At 53.0% G+C, this 16,787-nt stretch overlaps 4 protein-coding genes across 4 annotated transcripts; 2 read left to right on the top strand and 2 right to left on the bottom strand.

Annotated features, from left to right (window-relative positions):
* Positions 1 to 230: 230 nt before the first annotated feature.
* Positions 231 to 1,132, top strand: CGCS363_v002145 (uncharacterized protein; the record flags this gene model as incomplete). The annotated part of the gene is made up of 3 exons (XM_036633994.1): positions 231 to 489; positions 580 to 669; positions 735 to 1,132. The coding sequence occupies 3 exons, from the start codon at positions 231 to 233 to the stop codon at positions 1,130 to 1,132; spliced, it is 747 nt and encodes a 248-aa protein (XP_036499329.1).
* Positions 1,133 to 2,582: 1,450 nt separating this feature from the next.
* Positions 2,583 to 6,005, top strand: CGCS363_v002144 (Uncharacterized protein; the record flags this gene model as incomplete). Its single annotated transcript, XM_036633993.1, has 1 exon — positions 2,583 to 6,005. One exon carries the CDS (start codon positions 2,583 to 2,585, stop codon positions 6,003 to 6,005), a length of 3,423 nt encoding a protein of 1,140 aa, XP_036499330.1.
* Positions 6,006 to 7,452: 1,447 nt separating this feature from the next.
* sorD-3 (FAD-linked oxidoreductase sorD) lies at positions 7,453 to 9,157 on the bottom strand (the record flags this gene model as incomplete). Its single annotated transcript, XM_036633992.1, has 5 exons — positions 7,453 to 8,277; positions 8,331 to 8,456; positions 8,510 to 8,712; positions 8,772 to 8,779; positions 8,829 to 9,157. 5 exons carry the CDS (start codon positions 9,155 to 9,157, stop codon positions 7,453 to 7,455), a joined length of 1,491 nt encoding a protein of 496 aa, XP_036499328.1.
* A 4,108-nt stretch (positions 9,158 to 13,265) lies between these two features.
* On the bottom strand, positions 13,266 to 13,808 carry CGCS363_v002142 (uncharacterized protein; the record flags this gene model as incomplete). Its single annotated transcript, XM_036633991.1, has 2 exons — positions 13,266 to 13,468; positions 13,736 to 13,808. The coding sequence occupies 2 exons, from the start codon at positions 13,806 to 13,808 to the stop codon at positions 13,266 to 13,268; spliced, it is 276 nt and encodes a 91-aa protein (XP_036499126.1).
* Between the last annotated feature and the right edge of the window lie 2,979 nt (positions 13,809 to 16,787).

Raw genomic sequence — 16,787 nt, 5'->3', positions numbered from 1 at the left:
TTTCGTCTAGCCCAGAGCCATACTTGATGTCACCTCGCGTCTAAGAATGATGGCGAGCCCATGCTGAATGCAATCTTTGTCGGTAAACTAACACGTTTAATTAAAGTGAAAGTCGGTGAGCATTTTAGTATAAATGGGTTCCTAAGCCTTGCCCATCCTGCCCGGACAGTCTGTTCCGACCACCTTTGGGACTTGATCTGAAAAGCACGACCCATTTGTTGACTATAGCGATGGCAGAAACGGTTCTTGTCTTCGGCGCATCCGGAAACATCGGAGTATCTGCCGTTATCGGTGCCCTCCAAGCCAAGCGCAAAGTCATTGCTGTTGTTCGTAATCAGACAAGCGCCGAGAAGATATTCGACTACGTTGGAACCCGCGATGGAATCACGATCGCCGAAGCGGACATCACATCTGAGGACTCTGTTAGAGGTATCGTTGATCAAGTTCGCGCCGGCAAGCTGCCGCCGTTTCAGCATGTTTTTGCGTCTCGTGAGTACTTCTTCACCCCTTATCGTTGTGGATTCAGGTGGCCTCTGGTATTTGCTTCGAGGACTGGTGACTGATCCCAACTTCGAACAGCGGGTGGTCTTTATTGGGAGACTAGTCTGATTGATCTCGAGACTTCTACTCTTCATGAGATTATGAAGATCAATTTCGAAACTTATCTATGTGAGTAGCCACCAACATATGCTGAGCTCGTCGTGAATGTTCGAATCTAAACAATCGTATCGTAGACGCATACCGTGGAACTGTGCCCTACTTGTTAGAAAAGGGGGTCCCAAACAGCTCTTGGACGATGTGTTCTGGCGCCTCAGGTGATATGGGTCGGCGAGCAGCTCCTGCTGTAACTCAGGGAGCTTTGTTCAGCATGGCCACTGTGGCTGCTCGCGATAATCTAGACACCAACATACGCTTCAACGAAATCTACCTATCCTATCGAGTTCAGCACCACGTCAACTTGGAAGACAAAAAACAGTTCCTCGGCCTGGCGCATCTCCAGACTTCGAGGGAGTTTGCCCCACTCTACGAGCAACTGTTAGACAGAACAGACATCAGGAGCAAGAGGGTTAATGCTATTAGCCCCGGGGACGTGGTTAATTTGAAGTACGAAACTCGTTACCGAGACTTCTGAAGGATGGCGGTGAGCGGCGTGCATGCGGGAACTCACTCACTTGGGCCGGAATCTCGCTCATTGACTGTCTGTCGTGGCTGTCCAGATGAAGGACGTCGTGTTGCGCTAGTTCTGGGTAAATTTGAAGTTAAGGCGTATCTACACAAAGGGGCTACTTAATTGGTACCTCTGGATTGCTGTATAGACATCCGTACCTAAGTAAATAGCTCACAAGCTAGAGGCCTGGTAATTTTCGTGTCGCATGGGTCATGTCGCGAAAGACCCTTCTTGGGCTCCCACCACATACAGTTCGATCTATGATTGCACTCAAAAATTTGAGACTGACTCCAAAAAGGAATTTCATGACGAAATATGGTTTCGCCTGGAATCGAACGCGAGAGAAGGCAGCGGAACGAGACTGGAGGAAGACAATGGACTGTTTCGTCCGGAATCTGCGGGGTTGGAAACTGACCCCTGCCCCTTATTCAGAGGCAGTTGAGCGCGGATGTGTGGATCGGGACGGGTTCGATCACATGTGGAACCTAAAACGACGAAATCAGTATTTGTTTATTTGAAGGACATCTGAGGCCTACATGCTGAGGATCTGAGTATTCCGAGTCTCGACAGAAAACCGCCCAAAGAAGCATCATAGTCTGCCAGGACACAACTCCACGGCTTCCACGGCCACGCGGCATTGGTTTGCCAAGCAAAGGAGACGGTTCAGCCTACTGACGTGGCGGGGAATAGACGGCCTGCTTAGGGCTGACCTACAGGGATCTTGCATGCAGATAACACGTTGGACCGAGCTAGAATCCTCATGGGCCGATACTACATTGCTTCGATATTGACGGCAACATCGAATCATTTTGTTTCCTGTTCATGTCAATTCTGTCGACTAAAGCTGAAAGGGAATCAACGTAGCCAAGTTCGCTGCTGAAAGAAGTTGCTGTTGGCTTGTTGCAGTCATTCCCTGATTCGATACCTCGCTGGCACCATGTTATGTCAAGTTCTGGCGCGTCCGATGGTCTGCTCACTTGGATGAAGAGGCCTGTCAGTGAACATCGACTTTGATGATGATCTTTCAGGCATTTGAAGTCCATCTAAGGTTGATTCCAACGTCGATATCCCCAACTCAAGTTGCCAAATCTTCCGAACGGCTCCCTGTGCGACCATTCCGGCGGCCATCTCATCTGCCTCATCCCTTGAACGAGATGAGATGAAGGCCCGTGCCCTCAAGGCATGAATCGGCCAAGTCGATGGTTGATTGACTCGCCAGCTATTTTAGTTCCTAATAATCTCCATCCGGTCTTAACGAAAACGAGTAAAAAGTCCACAAAACGTCGCGCTAGCGCAAACTCTGTCGGCAATGTCTTGCCAGTAGACGGGCGGCGATCTCCGCTAATTACATCATCAAGTAAGACAAAACAACACCGGGCCTCGGGCCTGAAAAACTCAACCTCATCTCATCAAGATGCCCGGCATGCGACGACGCTCGACTCTCCGATCCGTCGGAGAAGAGGTGAACTCGAGTTCATCCCAATCTGTCGCGACCGATGCTCCCGAAAACATGAGTACCGATGAACAGCAGCCCGATGCCGACCGGTCAACCCCCTCGCCGGAGCCTCGACCCGCGGCTCCGGCGCGGGCGCCGACTAACGCGACGAGCGCCAGTGCAGCAAGGAAGCCGCCTCCGAAGCCCAATCTGATGACCAGACTCGGTCTCGATGTGCCAACCGTCATGATGATGTTCAAGGGCTCATTACCACCGATCATTGGTATCAGCATCTACCAATCGACACCAGTTGCGCAATACTTCACCACCCTGGGCTACCTTGTACCCATTATCTCAGTCCTCGCTCTCGCTATTCTCCCGAGAGGAAAGTACCTACAGAATTTGGTCCTCAATGTGTCGGGAATCTGCATCGGTGCCGCAATCTCCATGCTGGCCCTGTGGACTGGTGTCCGAGCGCGACACAACACCGCAACAGCCGAAGAGTTGGCCACCGGCTTGCCCATCTACAACTCGAGTCAATCAGCTGTTTGTGGCATCTGGCTCTTTTTTAACATTTGGATCTCCAACACGCTGCGTGCAAAGTATCCGGCTATGAACCTACCTGTCATGATTTACTCCATCTTCATGAACGTGGCGTGCACCTTTGGGCCGCTTATGGTGACAGACGCGTCCGCAGAGTCATTTGTGAGACGACTTCTGGTGGCTATGCTCTCTGCCATGGGCATCGCTACCGGCGTCGCTCTCGTCATCTTCCCGGTATCCAGCCGAAAGGTTGTCAGTGCTGAATTCAAGGGCGCGATCGGGTTGGTCAGGAAGTCAATTAGACTTCAATTGAACTACCTGCAGGTTCTGTCCAGCGATGACATGTTGGAACGCGAGCCAACGAGAGCAAGCAGCGCTTTCAGGAAGAAGCCGAAGGGCCCCGAGATGACGAAGGAGGCCAGGGCTGCGGGAGAATTGAAGGGTACTGCTTTAGCTATCTCGGCTCTGTTCGGAAAGATGCATGGAGACATGGTCTTTGCGAAGAGAGATATTGCGTACGGAAAGTTGGATGCCAAGGACATGAGCGAGATCTTCAACCGCCTGCGGAGCATTATGATCCCACTGAATGGAATCAGCACTATTGTCGACATTTTCAGGCGGGCGGCTGAGAAGCATGGATGGGGTACGAGCGACGAGGGCGGCGACACTGACATCGAAAAGTCCTTGGAGCAAAAGGTGTGGAACGATATAATGCTGCAACTCTACGAACCATTCGAAATTCTCACCGAGGCTATGGACCAAGGATTGGAACACGTGGGCATCGTGCTCGAACTTACACCGAAACCCAAGAAGTCAAAGACCGCCGATGTCGAAATGGAGGCTGGGGCGAAGGCCTTGCCCAAGCCAGGCGAGTCTGGGTTTGCACAAGTTCTCGCGGACAAGGTCCAGGACTTTAACGACAAGAAGGGAGAGATGCTGAAGGCTTGGTTGAAGGAGAGACGCGAGGCTACTGAGCTGGAGCGACAGGAGCTCCACCTCAAGCGATTGGAGACGAGGATGAAGGAGCGCGACCAGACACAGCTCTATGTCATGCTTTACATGGAGAAGCTCATGCTTGCGCTTGGTGAGGCGGTTCAGGACTTGGTCATGTTTGCTGACTCTAAAGTGGCCGACGGAACCATGGGCAAGAAGCGCTTGATCATCCCCTCCCAAAGGCGCATCATGAAGTGGCTGAGGGGAGCATGCAGCACCCAGGACGGAACGCCAGAGCAGAACCCGGACATGGCGGACATGGGTGCGAACGTGGTCTACGCCGGTGATGGGTACAACAAGAAGAAAGACCCTGAGCATCTCCCCGCACATGGCGCATGGCAACATTTCGGCAACAGGCTTCGAAAGATCTCAGCATTCGTCGGTTCAGGAGAATCAATGTTTGGCTTCCGTGTGGCAGTGGCGACGATGACTGTAGGCATTCTGGCTTTCCTCAAGGATACCCAGACCTTCTTCAACGAGCAGCGTCTCGTCTGGGCCATGATTATGATTGCCATCGGAATGACGATCACTGCAGGCCAGTCCATCTTTGGCTTCGTGTGCCGTGTTGGCGGAACACTCGTCGCCATGATCTTCTCGTACATCATCTGGTACATTGTCGTTGAGAGAACTGCTGGAGTCATTGTCTTCCTCTGGTTGTTCACATTCATCGAACAATACTTCGTCCTCAAGTACCCCAGGTTCATGCCCGTATGGCTCATTATGATCATCACCCAAGTCCTCATTATCGGCTACGAGCTTCAAGTTCAGAAGATTGGCGAGGTCGCCGCTGCAGCCACCGGACAGCCGTACTACCCGACCTACCTGCTGGCCCCTTACCGTCTTGCCTGTGTCGCTGCAGGATGTGCCATCGCATTCATCTGGACCGTATTCCCCTCTCCGATTACGGATCGCAGATGGCTTCGCATGGACCTCAGCGCTTCGCTCTATCTGCTCGCCAACTACTTCAGCGTCATCACCGAGACCATCAAGGCCACCATGAACGACACCCATGGAGACATCAAGATGCCGGGAACGCCCGCTCAGAAGATGGAGAAGGAGAGACGTCGCATCTTGGGCAAGCTGTTGCTGTTGCTCCCTAGCCTGGACAGCCACGCGCAGTGGCAAAAGTGGGAGCCTGATATTGGTGGCAAGTTCCCCAGGGCGACCTACGAAGACATCATCAGACGTTCTACGAGCATCATGCGCTATCTGACACTGATCGCGTACACCATTACCTGGAAACCTCGCGATAGACCATCTACCGCCTCATCAGCGAGCGATCGTCAGTGGCTCCGTGCCTTGAACCAAGTCCTCGCCGGTATTGAGCCAACACAGCACACAATCCTCTCCACTCTCACCCTGCTCTCGAATTCTTTGCTCTCGGGCCAGTCTCTGCCTCCATTCATGCAACTCCCACGGCCCAATGAACTCACTCGAAAGCTTCTCCACCTCCGCGCTCCTGAGCCTGAGCCGCAACCAGGCATCCAGAGAAGGGGAAGTGAGTTGGAGCACAGGCTGGTCACTGTCCACACGCACACAGGCGAGGAAGTCCGGTCGACGACTCGCAAGCCCAGCGTCACGAGTGACAATTCAACACTGGCAGGCATGGCTGAGCTGGCGGAGACGATAAGCCCGCCAGGCAGCGGAAGCATTCTCGACGTCAAGAATGTGGAGCAGCATGGGTACACAGAGTTTGCGGTGCTGCAGGTGTGCAGCTCGCTTGTATGCGACGACCTGGAGGGACTGGTTCGTGCGGTCAGCAGTCTGGTTGGCGTAGTGGACTTCAGCTTCAGAGTTAACGCCAGTGAGGCGACCTTGAGTAGCAGTGAGGAGGACGATGTGACTGGAAAGGCGAAGAGGCATTAATGAAGAAGTAGACTGTTACGAGCGCTTAGCTTGATATTCCTTGATACCTAATTGAATCATTCATGATACGCCCGCTGCCCACTCAAATCATCAGCACTTTTGTATTCCAATGTGTTTGTATCTCCTGCGAACCCGCACGTCTTTTGACCCAGCGGAATTTGGGCACCTTGTTGAGACTGTTGCCTAGCCTCTCGCTACCTACATAAATAAGTACGAAGGTTTGCTGCTCGTTGCGAGAACATCTTATTCTTTTGAACGTCTGATTCCTAAACACCTTTATCAAACCTGCACGTAACCCTGCAAACGACAACGACAGGGACGAGGACACGTCATCCTCGTTCGAATTCTTTCAGTCTTACCAACAACACCACGTTACAAATTCGGTCGCAGGCAATCTCACTTGAGCCCCATTGAGCTTCCGCGACACCATCATGAATATTTCTACGCTTCCACTGTTCTCCAAGCTTCCCAGAGAGCTCCGGGACATGATCTGGGACACTGCTCTCCGTCCCTTGGAACACGGTGTGCATTACTTCTCTTTACAAGAATCAAGTCATACGGGGCCGGCGGTCGAGCTCTGTAGCACCAAAAGCGACCAGAACCTCTCAACCTACATGCTCACACGCGGTCTTCTAACATCTTGCAAAGAGTCACGAGCTGCAGTTGAACGATCTCGACGCTACGCACAGAACACGCCGAGAATCATCACCTCCAAACTTGACGGAAAAGTACAAGAGCTATTCTACTGTGAGTCTTCGGACATAATCATCCTCCGCATCGGTTGGGGTAGAACAGGACACATGATGTCAAAATGTTTGGTAACCCCAGAATCCGACAAGGGACATTTTGGAGCACCTCCCCGTTTCCCCAAGCACATCGGTCTTGAGATCGAGCTGGACGACTACTTATGGCTGGTGCAATGGGGGCACTCACCATCAAATCGCAGCCAGCAATATCAACAGGTCAGATACTTTGTGGCTTCTATTATGGATTGGGTGAATCACGGAGCCACGTTGTACTTTTTCTTCCCAGGATACGAACGCGATTGGATGAAGCGTGGGAATCTCGAACCATCTCACATTGAAGGGCTGGTATTCAACGACGGCAAGTATAGATATTTGCCGGTCTTGCCATCAAGTTGTCTAGAAACAGAGCTAGTTTGGACATTCATTACGGAACTAAAAACACTATTCCGCGATAGTTATCAACCAGATCCTTGCGCGGAATTGGATTCCTCTCTGAAAGTGATGGCTCGACAGCAAATTTCTCATCAAAGGACGACAGGGTAGGAGCTGGCAGTTATCTTTCGCTTGGGGAGAGTTTGAGACACCTTCAATAGAGCATATATACGAAAGAGACATCATTTGACATCACATATCGGGTGATTTGAGACTACCTAGACTATATTTGATAGCCCGGTTACAGTAACCGTCCGGATATAGTCTGGTTAAGCAGTTATCGGACGGATACTCTGCGGGTTGTGGAAAACATCCTTTGGATCCCAAACCGTCTTGATCTGCTCCAACGCCGGGACATTTCCCTGCCAGTACGACTCCTGCGCATCCCTCAGTGACGTGTCGACAAATCCAGGGTAAGTTCCAGTAGCCTCCGTTGGGACGATGTTGAGGATCTCCCGGTGGAAGTTTTCGAGGAAGTTCTTGGTAGTCTTGCAGTCTCCAGCGGCGTAAGATTGGTAGAACATGAACTTGTCGCGGTGGGCGAAAGCTGTTGCGCCTGTGGGGACCTCTGAGATGGCACCGCCCACAGCCTGGAACCGAATGGACCATGACTTTTCCTCTGTTTGAGACTCTAATGATTCAAAGAGTTCGGCGATTGCAGGCCGAGAAAGTATGTCATCCGGAGTGAAGCCGAGGCCCTTGGAGAAGATTTTGCCAGGGCTAGCAGACAAGTGACGTGACTCCTCAGCTGCGTTCTTCGCAATGGAGCTGTCCCAAGTCTCCTGGCTAAGGGAAGCAGCACCGCCAGCCGGGAGTCTGCCCATAATGTTGGACTGATGAAGCTCCTCCCATGAACCGTACCACGTAGCCGAGATGCGTACGCCTGAAGGGGTCAGGGTAAAGTCGGTGCCAAGTCGGTTGTCCAGGGTTGGGTCGGCAACCAACGATTGCCAGCTATGGAATGCTTCAACCTTGTCATCCAGGTTGCTGAACTTTAACTCGTTGGTGTAGAAGAAAATCTGCTCTGGGGCGGGATGCGTCTTCATCACGAACTCGGTGACGATGCCAAAGCCAGCGCCAGCACCTCGCAGAGCCTGGAGGAGGGGTCAGCATCATGGTCTCGGAATTTCCGCGAGGGAGATCTTACGAAGAAAAGGTCGGAGTTCTGATGGTTGCTAGCCCTCGTGACTGTGCCATTGGCAGTGACAACCTCAACTTCCTCTACATGGTCCAGTGTGGTTCCCCACATACGAGACATGGGCCCGATGCCTCCCTTCACAATGTCAGAACACTGGCACACCACAGAATGCAAATGCAGAGACTTACGACGGTGGCGTGACCACCAATCCCGATGCCTCCACAAAGGCCATGGGGAATGACTCGCTGATGAGCACGGAGGTGCTCGTCAATCTGCCCGAGCCGCGTACCACCGCCAACTCGAACGTTCCGAGAAGGAGTCATCATGTCGACGGAGGTGTATTGGAAATGGTGCATGTCAACTGAGATGGCACCATCTTCACCGCCAAGGCCTAGGAGATTACAGTCAGCGCATTTCGTACCTTTGGCGAAAGGTTTGCTTTAGGCTCACCATGGTTCCTGTCGAAAGTTAGCAAATGTCGATAAGCAAGGATAGCTTGGTACTTACCCAAATCCGTGTCCGCCAGCCTTAGCCTGGATCTTGGTGTCGTGCTTGAGAGCACACTTGACGACGCCCGCAATCTCCTGGGCGTCTTTGGGCCTGATGATAGCAGCCGGGACGGAGCTCTGGCCGAGATTGAACGGCTGAGCCCATTCGGCCGTGTTACCGAGTCGAACGCAGTCGTCTCGGCCGGAGCACACATCATTGAGGCACGCCTCAAGACTTGAGGGAGCTGGTGCAACGATAGGACCAGAACCGAAAAGGTACTGGGCAATGACAGCTCCGCCAGCGAAGGTCAGGGCAGCACGCCACGTCTTCTGCTCGGTGGAAGCCATGTTGAGTTGTAGGAAAATTCAAGGAAGGAGTCTAATAACAGAGTGCAGTCGACTGGATCCATAATCCCTCGGACAAGCAAATGTCGAGCTCTTATACTGACGAAGATTCAGCCCGTCGTCCCTCCTGCCGGTCGTCGTACAGGTATGCGGCGGCCCGCATCGGCGATCGACCTTGGCCCGGAACGGCCAAGTCTGTCTGACTTCCGACGGTGTAGCCGGGTTCGGGATGAGACAGCAATCGCGAAAGTTTACCCCTCGACGAAAATGCCGGAATCCGGTCTGGCGGTTCCACGATGTCTGACGACCCCTCACTTCCACGACGATCACTCGGATCAGACTTGCGAGAAACTCAGACAGCATCTTGATTTGGGTATCCCAACGTGTCCGACGTAGTCCCAAAGTTGACTAGGCTACCTACAGATCGCCTGTGCCAGATTATTACATCGGACGAGATTGGTCATGTTTCAGTTGCTCAAGAAGAGACATGTCTCAGACTTCGTCGACTACATTCAGGGCGGCTACCATGACCATTGTTGCGTCATTTGCGCAACGGCAAGACCTTCATCCGACAATCATCCCGCAATTCTGCATTCTTTTGAGCTTTGAATCCAAAAGATCACTCGCTGTGTGATTGAAGGCGCGTTCCCCTCATAGCAGGAGTTATGGATCGTCAGCACATGCCAATTTAGGGCTCGGTGCCATGCGGTGATCGTGACGTCGTTAGGGATAACGGTAGTCAGACGGTTGTAATTTCTAGTGACTGCGCTTTCTCAGCCGCAGATTCAACGTTCCTGGAGCGTCACATGCAGAATCTATTGATGTAGATTATCCCGCGCCCTGGGTCACGGAGTTATCTCAACCCACAGGCAGCGGCTCGGCCCCACGACCGGCTGTGGAATGACAACGGCGGCGAGCTTCAAATTGGGATGGAGAACTAGAGTCACAGACAACAGAGCGCAAGTTACCATATTGATGACTATTTCTGGACATGCATGGAGGTAAAGAATTGTCGACACTTGCTTGACCACAGTAGTGACCCCAGTCGATTTGAAAAGGACATGGAGTCGTAGCCCTATGATCTCGCGCAAATGTGTTACACACTTCATCACACAGGGGCATTCTCCCCTTGAAAGATACGGATGGAAACTCCCCTAGTGGTAACTAGGTGTGCTCCTCTCCGTGATTTGACTTCAATTTGGAGCCGGTATGCTTCTGTCAACGCGCTTCCGCGCCCATTTGCTAGACCTATGAATTATGGCCGACTCTCGTCCTGCCCAACCCACAGCTGTCACCACAAAAACAAATCATCTCCGAATTCCTGTCGTCAACAAGATCAATTGATCTTGGAAGATGTGTGTCAAAGTCTCCTGGGACCATGGACTGTGCCCAGCACTTGCTGTATACCAACTTCATCCTGTTACATCCTGTTACAGTAACAACCTTTTATGGCCAACGGGCTCGATCCACTACAATAAAATATGTGTCCTCGGGGAATCGACCTAACGATAACCCAACAGACCATTCAATCTTTCTGCGCATGCATGGAAATCATTTTATGGTCCCAATTACTTGAAACAAGGAAGACAGCAGGTTGTAAACAGGAAACAATAGAAGCCATCACGGCGAGAGACGACAATATTGGACGATAACAACGGACGGTCAAGATAGACAGCAACAACGAACAGCAACAGACCATGGTCCACGCAATAATGACAAAGCCTCCCACATTCAAAGGCAAGTTGTAGAATCTGTCAAGAAGCACTTGCTCAACCACCAAACACCACACGAGCGTTAAGAAACCAACCCGCGGGGTAAGGCGTCCTGGGAACTGCAAGCCTCTAACCACGAAAACTTCGATCATCATGACCATCATCATAACATCCAAACACTCGTTGGGAAATTCAACAGACCATCCATCAAAAGACATCGCAACACGCCACAAGAACTTCGCAGAGTTACTTACTCCACGCGTAAAGCTGACCCACCTTCCCTTACGAGTCCTTCGTACCGTAAAACGCCCAGCCCCCCTAACCGCCCGAGAAACAAACAACCACCCCATCGTGACGATCCTTGAAACCACTTCCATATCCAATGTTTCTTCCCACGATGGAACATTTGGTAAGGGGATTGTAGAGGGTACTCTGCCCCCACGAACGTCTTACCACCGCTTCCACCAAGAGACTGAATCCCCAGGCTCCTTGTTGCTGAACCAAAAGCATACCGAACACCCCCGACATCGCAACTACCGTCGTAAGGTAACCTACCCTCGCGGATTATTCCGGTCTCGAAGACTCTGGCAACCGCTCAGACCGCTCCCTCCAAGACCGCGCGCTCGATAGCCTCGGCTACCTCCCTCCCATCCCCCATCCCCTCCCCCACTTGCCTTCTATCCATTCCTCCCAAGCTATCCTTGACCATGTATATATCTTCGGCTCGTTCTCGGTATTCGAACATCGTAGGATCGCTTCGTGGGACTCGTGAACTAGTTTTCTTCGTCTGTCTGTAGAGTGGGACGAGATGAGGGGGTGTTTTTTCGGGTGGGATGGACGACGGACGATGGACTCGAAGTCTCGGATGGAACGGTGAATAACGACGATGGACAATTGACGAGATGGCAGAGGAGATCAGGGACGGGTGGGCTATCGAAGAGGTGATGCTCGAAGACGCAACTGCCGCGAGGAATGCTAGTTTGTCTGGTTAGCCAGTTAAATGTGCCCCAGCGGAAGACGCGCATCGACGCTCGTCACGTCAACTCCCGCGTTTTCCTTCGTTTCTGTTCGTTTCAAAGCCGTTCAAAAGACTCAGCCAAAATCACATTTCGATTCAAAGATTCGAACAATAGTGAGAGTAAGTTCTGTAAACTACGTATTGTAAAACCCGGAGCAGATTCGCCCATACAAATACCGCTACTGTCCCCCTTATCCTGCTTTCCTTCCCCAAAGTCTACTGTAGATCTCACAAATGACCGTTCTCTAGCGCAACCAGAAACACCTCCCGCTGGGCCAGACGACGCCGGCGGACGGTTAGCATAAACCAAGCGGCCGTAGACTCGCGCATCCCTCCGGTACCGAAACACTCTGAACCAAGGAAAGACAAAAACACCGCACCAGAGCAAGAAGAAAAAGCCCCCGAAGGCCAGCACAGAAAATGCACCGCACGACTCTGGCAACAAGCTTCTACAGGTTTCAGAGCATCCAGACTTGCTTCTGTAATGGTTGAACTATGCCGGTGCCAGAAGACGCACCCGTCCGCGGCATTTGTCTCGCTAGGCATCACCCCCTCCCCCTTCGCCCCCCTTTGTCGTCGGTGACGGTTTTCCGGTACGCGACGATTGCCGGCATCCCTACCGTAATCTAATAACATTTGGCAGCAATATATTCGAAGAAATATGTTACGTGATCCTGGAAGGCAGAAAAGTCCGTCTGAACTATTCTTGGGCCCATGGTTCAATTTCAGCCTAGCAAATATTGGATGCCACCTGTGGCGGAGCAAAGAGTCTCATCTGCCCAAGGCTAAAGAGACACTCTCCGGGAATTCGTAATCACATAAAAAGAAAGCACAACTGGTCGTATTCTGAACCTTTTCGTCTGTGCGTCCATCAGTGCACAGTGACACCGGCAGTCGAGTCCCCCGCATGTCTGAGCGGTCGAGTGGAAGTGCGATCGATCCCCCGTCGCCCGGCCTGAAGGGAACATCAACGGGGAACCGTTGGTGCTTCCGTGACATATTTGTGCATGCGTCAGCCCGCTGACATCCCGATATGATGGCGTCTTTTGCCACTGATGATGGTCAAACTCGACAAGTCCGGCGTGATGGGCCTACGTTCCGTCCATTGGATGCCCCGATCAAAGCACTTGCTGCGCATCAACGGCCGTTGGAACCTCCGATCGTCGCCTCCCGTACACTCGACGGCGCGATCGCCATTTTGTCTAGTGCAAATGCACGGGAGTCGCATTCCAATCTAGATAGTCTGGTCCACCGCATCGCACGTACGAGGCCGCATCATGTCCGCAAACTCTGCAAATCACACGATCGCCAACAAACCGGCTTCATGCCTGAACAGTCGAGCGCCCAACTCCACCCGGATCCGAAGCTGCTGCGCTCCTCATCACTCGCTTGCAGACCGCCCACCGCTAGCTGCTCTCGACTGAGATTGTTGGTACCTCAGCGTCGCATCGTACACCGGTTCAGAGGGCGATGTAACGGCGGCTTGCCGAACCGTCGTTGGTGGCGGTCTCTGTGAACTGGCGAGGGGAGTGGCCGGAAATCCTGGGCTGGCAACCCGAAGGTGGCCGCGGGTGCGGATGGAATCTGGTTCGTTTGTTACGAAGGGCCAAAATCGTTTCCATCCGTCGCTTCAAACGAAACAATTAAATCTCCGGGCCCAACCCGTCGAAATGAGGAGAAGCCGGCAGGGCGATCGGATGCACTTAGAGTTGCAGTACAAATTGTCCGACCAGAGAAAGATGCTTCGCTAAAGGGCCTCAACCTGCAGAAGCGAGGGAGGGCAGCGAGGGACGCGAGGTTGGTGATGGAAAGATGGTGTGGAAGGTGGAGAAACGGTGAGTGTAGACTTACGAGAGTCATACACGAGATGTCTGCGCCGTGAGGGATGCGGTTGACATGGGAAGAGCTTGGTCTTGGGCTTCATCAGGTAATTATGCTTGGAAAATAACCCAAAACCAAGGAAAGCCGTGGGGAAAAGATCAATATTTGCCATGTCGTCGAGCGCCCGTTGTCGAGGTCCCCCAAGGTGGCCTTGGAAGTGGGCAATGGCAAGATTGCCTAGGCAGGGCACAAGGCGACCGGCTGCAATTTGCGAGCCGCGTCCCGCCCGGTGTTCCGAGTCCAAATCAGGATTCAGGCGAGAAGCGAGGATGGGCCAGCCCCCTTGTAGGGCGTCAACGATGGTGGCACTGCGTTTGACAGAAATGCAAGAATAACGGGAACATATGTGCCCAAGGCCGGTGGGACGTCGATATGATAGACGAGGCATCGGATTGTACCGTCTGAAAGCATTTGCAGCCTGCCGCAGAGGGCCACACCCTGGAGGTCGCAGTGGCGGCCGCAGACAATATGCTGTCAAAGAGCATGATGCAGCCAGCCAAAGAACGTCTGCACCAGCAAAATGGAACTGCCGTTGAGAGATGCGGGCTGGATGACATGGCTACGAATAGACAGAGATGGCCGTGCTGGAGCTAAAGGCTCAAGCCGATCGTCCAGCGCCTCGTTTGGTTCCGAAGTGGCATGTTCGGAGATGTTGACCAACAGGTGTTATGGCCATCTGTGATACCGTGCTGATGCTGATCACTGGTGAGCCGTTTAGCGGAGGGCCGAGCTCTCGTCGCTATTTTGGCACTGGCTTGTCGTTGATCGCCCCCAGAGAGCTCCAACCGATATCAGGATAGTCTGTCGACAGAATATTGGGCAAGATCTTCTGCTCGGTTGCGAACTCTCTTTACAGCATTGACTGCGTGCTCATCGTCGCAACACCGTGTGACCAGCCACGAGCGAAGAATGATTCGACCGCAGCATTCGCGTTGCGGCAATCCTGATCATCGGTGCTAGATTGATCTGCGGAGTGCTCCGCACCGTACGCGACTCTCATCTGCACACTGCTGGCGACTTTCATCCGCCAGACATCGTGAAAGATGAAGCCTTGTGAACGCCGTTAGCTTCTCGATGAAATCCATTGGAGTTGGATAACTGTTCTCGCGGAAAATCGTGCAGAGGCATCGGGCTGACCTACGCTGCCAGCCCAAAATAGCCAAAACAGGGCAGCAGTCGCAGCGGCGCATGAAACATGGGGCAGTCAATAAAACGTAGGTGACATGGGTTGCTCTGGAGTCTCGAACGACACCTTGCCTGGGGTTCGGAGATTCGAACTTTTGGCGAGAACCCCAAGTCGTGAACCGGCTGGCAGTCTGCCCAACCACCCTTGATCTTGGTCACTGGCTCGATACACAAGTCGTTCAAGTCGCAGACGAGTCCAGCGCGCCATTGTCGCACAGGCCCATCGTTCATTTCGTTATCTCGCCGGCAACGTAGCAGCACACAAGAGCTCGAAATGTCACAAACGACAACCAGCGCCAAAGAATCATCCCTGACCAGTCCATCTGTCGCCTCTCGTCGCTCGGAAGATTTGTCGGAAACGTTGGACCGACGCGGGCAACAGTTTGGCTCTACAGGGATACTTTGGCGACTGACGTGACATTGGGGGTGCACCATTGCCAGACTGACAGGCACCGGGGTGATGGTGGGACCTGGCAGAGTCCCTGAAGATGCTGGGCAATTGGCCCTTCTTCAGCGGAACTTTGCGATTCGTGAAATGGATCCCCAGTGTCAGCGTCGAATCGCCTAGGCGCTGCTTGTCGAAACGAGATTGAGTTTGCTAGGGACGCCTAGCTTCGTGCGACAGCGACCCGCCACGAACGGGCGATGCGGCAACGAGCAATACCGGCTTCGTCTGCTGCGGCTTGAATGCCAGTGGATGAGACGAGGAACGTAAAGTCGTTCGATTAAGGTTGGGACCTTAACTTCGCAGATGTCTGACAACGCCAGATGTCAGTCAACGTCTTTGTTCGTCTCGCGGCCGGCAAATGTCGCACAGAGATTCTGTTTGCGAGTAATATCGTCTGAGCACTGCCTCAGTGTCCCACATAGCACGGAGTCTTCCTTGCATCGTGCGACTTGCCTGGCAGGCGGAAGCGCAGAATTATCTGATCGCAACTGCTTCGAGCCATGGTTAGGTACACCATCCACCGGAGGCGCCGATCGTTCTGTTGCATAACACGTTGCGATCAGCTGGTTGGCTGCTGTGGGCGAGCGCGGGCAAAGTATCAGAAGCACATGCAGCCGTCGCGTTTCTCGCGGTACAATGGCACCGCCTGGATGGAAAGGCCGCGGGAGATTAGCAAATCTCTCGAGCATCTGATTCGGCAATTCCTCCGTTGCCGCCTCTCCGTGGTCAATTGACATCACGACGTCGCGGCTGGGCTCAGAAGGCGGCCGACTGAGTGCCCGACATGAGCATGTGAGAACACAGGGCGGTTAAGCGACACTGAGCGTCACCTAGGATGATGTTCAACCATGCGTGAAGAGATAGGCGCTCGCTGTGATGATGCAGGTCATTCAACATCAAAAGCCTAGACTCTCGATACGCGGGGTCTGGCTAATTGACCGTCGGTGACTCACACCATGTTCGTAGATATCCCGTCGTCTCGATGCTGGGCCTCTGCGGGCCAAAGTTTGACAGGATGCACCCGAAGCCGGTTGGGACCCTAATGACGGGGCACAATCCCGCTTTCAGACAATGCCCAGGCATTGATGTATCGGCCGAGTCAAATATCCGACGCCATTCGCGAGGGCCTCCCGTGGAAAGCCCAGCCACATCGGGTTGTGGGTGGCTTGAAATGACAAGCGGTGGGTCAGGGGAGACTTTGACGGGGGCGTGACGGGAAGCTTGCCAACTCCCGGCATTGCGTGCAGATGGGCGATTTCACAGTCAGGCCCGGCGGCTTGACTTTGGACCTTGTGGAGCAAAGACACATGTCGAGGACATCGCGGAAGCTCGAAGAAAGGAATGCCGAGTTGATCTGCGGGGTCTGAATTAAACGGTTGCACAATGCGA

Source organism: Colletotrichum siamense (assembly GCF_013390195.1).
Source record: "Colletotrichum siamense strain Cg363 chromosome Unknown KSG_Cg363_contig02, whole genome shotgun sequence".
NCBI classification, from domain to species: Eukaryota; Fungi; Ascomycota; class Sordariomycetes; order Glomerellales; family Glomerellaceae; genus Colletotrichum; species Colletotrichum siamense.
Note: the sequence above shows the minus strand (reverse complement) of the source record. Positions and strands in the feature narration are given on the sequence as shown.